This window comes from Ascidiella aspersa, chromosome 4 (assembly GCF_963924565.1).
Source record: "Ascidiella aspersa chromosome 4, kaAscAspe10.2, whole genome shotgun sequence".
Taxonomy (NCBI): domain Eukaryota; kingdom Metazoa; phylum Chordata; class Ascidiacea; order Phlebobranchia; family Ascidiidae; genus Ascidiella; species Ascidiella aspersa.
The window spans coordinates 25,809,138-25,813,337 of record NC_139450.1 but is presented as its reverse complement, the minus strand read 5'-3'; the positions used below and the strand labels follow the sequence as shown (position 1 = coordinate 25,813,337).

The 4,200-nt window shown below is 37.1% G+C and overlaps 1 protein-coding gene across 1 annotated transcript; it reads left to right on the top strand.

Moving 5' to 3' along the window:
* Positions 1-989: 989 nt before the first annotated feature.
* Positions 990-4,200, top strand: LOC146157167 (fatty acid-binding protein 2, liver-like). Its single transcript, XM_083388388.1, has 4 exons — positions 990-1,087; positions 1,418-1,590; positions 2,801-2,902; positions 4,023-4,200. Exons 1-4 carry the CDS (start codon positions 1,021-1,023, stop codon positions 4,071-4,073), a joined length of 393 nt encoding a protein of 130 aa, XP_083244514.1. The 5' UTR covers positions 990-1,020; the 3' UTR covers positions 4,074-4,200.

Sequence of the window (4,200 nt, the reverse complement as noted above, 5' to 3'; positions counted from 1 at the left end):
TTTGTTGCACCAGCTCTTTAAAGGAGGTGTCTGCAAGTTATGTTTCATTGGGTACGGCGTTGTCAATATAGCTTCAGTTTATTCGAAAACAATTTTAGTTAGTGTTTCCCATTAGTTAATTCAACGTTTCTCAACCTGTAGGTTGCGACGCCGCCTTATTTTGTTGGGTCGCCGACTGCAGTAGCTCACATAGGTAGATCGGTTAAGATTGATTCTGAGCAAGATTGTTAAAATATTGAAAACACTGTTAGCGAAAATACGAAGAAATAAGTCCTATTAATTAAATTAGAAGTTATTTATGCCATTTGTCTTATGTTTTGTTCTTTTACAAAATTTCAGTTAGTTTTGTTTGGTAAGCTTCAGTGTTATACCTACGTGTAGGATTTGGGTCGTCGCGAAACAATTAGATGGAGAAAAACATCGACTTAATTAGACATTGAATTTAGGTGAATTAGAAAAGTCAGTGGTGATTCTCAAGCATTTTCTGACTGCGGCACATCAGAAAATAAAACGAAACTCGTGTACACTTTGTAATAAGCAGTAGGCCTACAATTGCAATTAACAATTACCCTAACTGCACAGAAAGGTAGAAACTAAATACTATAATAGTATTAGTTATCTCATAGACAGTGTACAATACATCCAAGGTTTTGCATTTTTGGCTGCATGCAAACTTGTAATACTAATAAGGTATTGGAAAAATTCAAAACATTTCGCGCTTATAATTGGCGCGCGATACAGTCAGGTTAAATAAAACGAGTTGCACTGCTAATTTTTCGTTTTTGTAAAGTTCCACTTTTAAATACAATAGATTAAAGGCTGTAAAATGATGGTAGTGTAAGTTTGCCCAAAAACGCGGTTCATTTTAGTTCTGACACAACTTAAAGATCTTATTTAAATATTATAAAACAAGCGATCACGCTATGACCGCATTACACATGACTGTCGTGACCTTACCCTGACTCTCATTAACCCTTGCACTGTGCGTGTCTAGACTTCGCAGGCAAGTTAGGGACAACCATGAGCTTTTCCGGTACTTGGAATCTTTCGGACCAAGAAGGATACGAAGCCTTCATGACTCTTATGGGTGAGTGACACCTAATTGCCTTAGTGCGTCAGATAACCTTTAGTTCATCACGATTGCAGGTTCAATGTAAAATCAGCAGGCGTGGAACGGAACAAACTTTAACCCTGTTAATGTAGCAAATTCAACGTGATTTTAGGCGATATCTGTTTTTTAGCGATTTCTAAAAAGGTAGTAAATTACCAATTAAAGAAGAATAAAGTTTTTATTGTAAAGTTAATTTTAGCCCAATAACCTGAATAACATTAGATTTTTGCACGTTAAATTTGTGAAAAGGTACTCTTTATGAAAAGGTACTCTTTTTCACAATACCGGTAATAACTTTTTTGACAGGCGTGCCAGCAAATTATGTACAGGCAGGCAAAAGCGCCCCGGTTATTCTCCGCATAGAGCAAAACGGCGACCACTTTACGGTGGAAACCAGCACTGGGCCGCAGTCTTGGATCGACAAGTTCGAAATCGGGAAGCCGGCAAAAATCACCGGACCCGGAAAAAAGCAAATGGAGGTAAATAGCATCACAGTAATTTCATTTTCAATTTTAGTTTGCATTATGAAGCTGGATTTGCATATTTTTACTTTAACTTGTTATTAGGATGACCCCTGCTTAATTCACAACTCGCCACATTCAGTCCTTGTGACGTAGTGTAGACAACATGTCAATATTCTAGACCGGTGATTTTCAAACTGTGTGACTTTAACGATTGTTGAGGATGCCGTACAACTATTAGTAAATTTCGAAAATAAGTTACGCAATTATTTTAGACTTGAATACGCACTATCGATTAAAAAACTGATAATATTAATACGTTTGCATAAAGTTTTCGTGTGTTGAGGGAGACTGTAAAGCTACTATGTTTTCTGTTCAAGTGTGGCACGAAATTTTAAAATTTTTTTAGTCCCGCAAGTTAAACTACTTTGAGAACCACTGTTGTAGACGCAGACCTGGGTGTTTTTGGAATAGCTTTAGCGAAATCTGTGGATCCAACTAGGATTAAAGTAAAGCATCAAGTCATTGCTTGAAAAAAGTAGTAATGAACACTAGTAGTTCATTTGTAGCCTTTAAAATAGTTTTACCGTATTCAGTCGACCTACTTAGAGTGTGGGACAAGCAAGCAAGGCGAAAAATTGCAGAAGTTTTGCTTTCCTTAGCTTGCTTCACTATAACAAGTCAACTAATTAAAAGCGTTTGATCGCTTATTATGACAGCCCTATACTTTGTTTGGATATACCACAAAAACGGATCGGGCTACAGGAATGTCAGATAATATCGGATCGGAGCCGACACCGTGCAAAATAGTAGTATCGGTACTTATCGGATGCTATAGGTTGGTATCGGCGCCGAACCGATATCAAATTAATATAACAATTTTATCCATGATTTGCGATACAACGCTGTAATTCTATACGTTAAACGGTAAATTCGTTTAAAGATATATTGTACGGTAACAACTGCCGACAAAGTCCTTTCGACGTTTCAATTTTATCTAATTTCCTTGTTTCAGCAAGGAAGTGACTTCATTTAGTATTGGGTCGAATCGTGATCCTCCTTTTCCAAAATATTGGGTATCGGTTACGGAATATAGTGTCAAGCATCGGATATCCCTAGATCTGAAAGTTATCCCATATTAGAAACTGATATCGACTATCAGCTTTGATGTTAGATTATCTAATAACAAGGATAAAGAACTGACCATAGGATCGGAATCTTTTCGCAGACGGTTGTCCGGCTGGAGGGAGAAAAACTGCTCGGCGAATATCAAGTGCCCGGCGCCACCATTCAAGCGTGTCGTGAGGTGGACGGTGACCTGCTTTATGACGTAAGGAACATGGGCAGGCGGCCAGGTCTCGGCACGCCTGAAAAGTCGGTTGCGAACGGCGATACGTTTGGGCAATTATGCTTTGGAATTTAAATACCTATATTTAGTTACAATGTTCTCTATATCCTAATAATTCCTGCAATGTTATTTCTGTTAGGCTTTGGACTGTGTCAGGCAGCAGTTGATGCCCGGTTTTAAAACAACTGGGAGGTTAATTTAAGATCTCATGTTCTCAAAAAAATTTGTGAAGCCGTGGCGTATGAACACAGCAAAAACCTCCTCGAAAACGCGGCAATTTCTTGCTTTTTTTTAATATATGCCGTGGTAATGTGCAGTGTTCCCCCAATTATAATGACTAATCTCCCATTTATAAACTCCGACCAATGCAACAAAAGTTACACAAAAATCAAACGGTCACAGCATGACGTAACTTTGTGACATCATATCTAAAAAAAAAATTTCCCGCTTTCGCCTAACAAAATTTCTAGATCCGCCCCAGCCAATGAATAAAGGTTACCAACTACTAACGTATGAATTAAAAAAAGGCGTTTTTTATCGTCTTAAAAGTTTGCGGCAAGGAGAATTCACGTACTTTTTGGTGTTATTCTCTCTCCAAAAATTGTTGTACAATGGGGAGAATTTGTCAGATTTGCTGCGCCCTCACGTTTTACGACTGTTTCGTCTTCCAACGCTTGCATTTTTTATTAAGTATTTTTTAATAGCGTTCAATATTTATGACGGGAAATAAGCAAAGAATCTATTGGATGGATAGTAAACGAATTTTAAAAACAAATGGCGGCGCAACTGTGGTGGGGTGACATATATTTACGAATAAAAAAATAAATTGTCCATGGGCATGGTCAATGGTCGTTCAAGAAATATTTCATGCTCGAAAAATATTGTTCAACGGGGTATTTGTGGGAAAGTATTCCCCTAGAACCCCAAAATAGAACACGTTGTTGTTAGACACTTAAAAATCTATCATTTCATATATTAATCTAAAATTGACTTTTTGGCAATAGTTTTTACATCTATATAAAAACTGTTTCTCTTAAAGTGTATTTTATTATTCTGAATGTTTTATCACAAATTAAAAATATTTAATTAGTATTTTTTATAGGTCCTTTCTTTGGCGAACGTGACTTTCAAACGAACCTTTAAACGACAGTAAAGAGGCAGTTTTGTTTCAAAACAACAAACATCACCAGCGACTTGTCATGCCGGAAAGAGCAAGAATACATGTAGCCTATATAAAATATGTTCGTGTTTCGTACATCGCTTAATAACTTCGCAAAATT

What these genes read in the sequence shown, in the direction of transcription:
- LOC146157167 (XM_083388388.1), top strand. Translation starts at nt 1,021, where the DNA reads ATGAGCTTTTCCGGTACTTGGAATCTTTCGGACCAAGAAGGATACGAA. An exon ending in AGCCTTCATGACTCTTATGG is followed by an intron (nt 1,088 to 1,417) that starts GTGAGTGACACC and finishes CTTTTTTGACAG; the next exon opens with GCGTGCCAGCAAATTATGTA. An exon ending in CCGGAAAAAAGCAAATGGAG is followed by an intron (nt 1,591 to 2,800) that starts GTAAATAGCATC and finishes ATCTTTTCGCAG; the next exon opens with ACGGTTGTCCGGCTGGAGGG.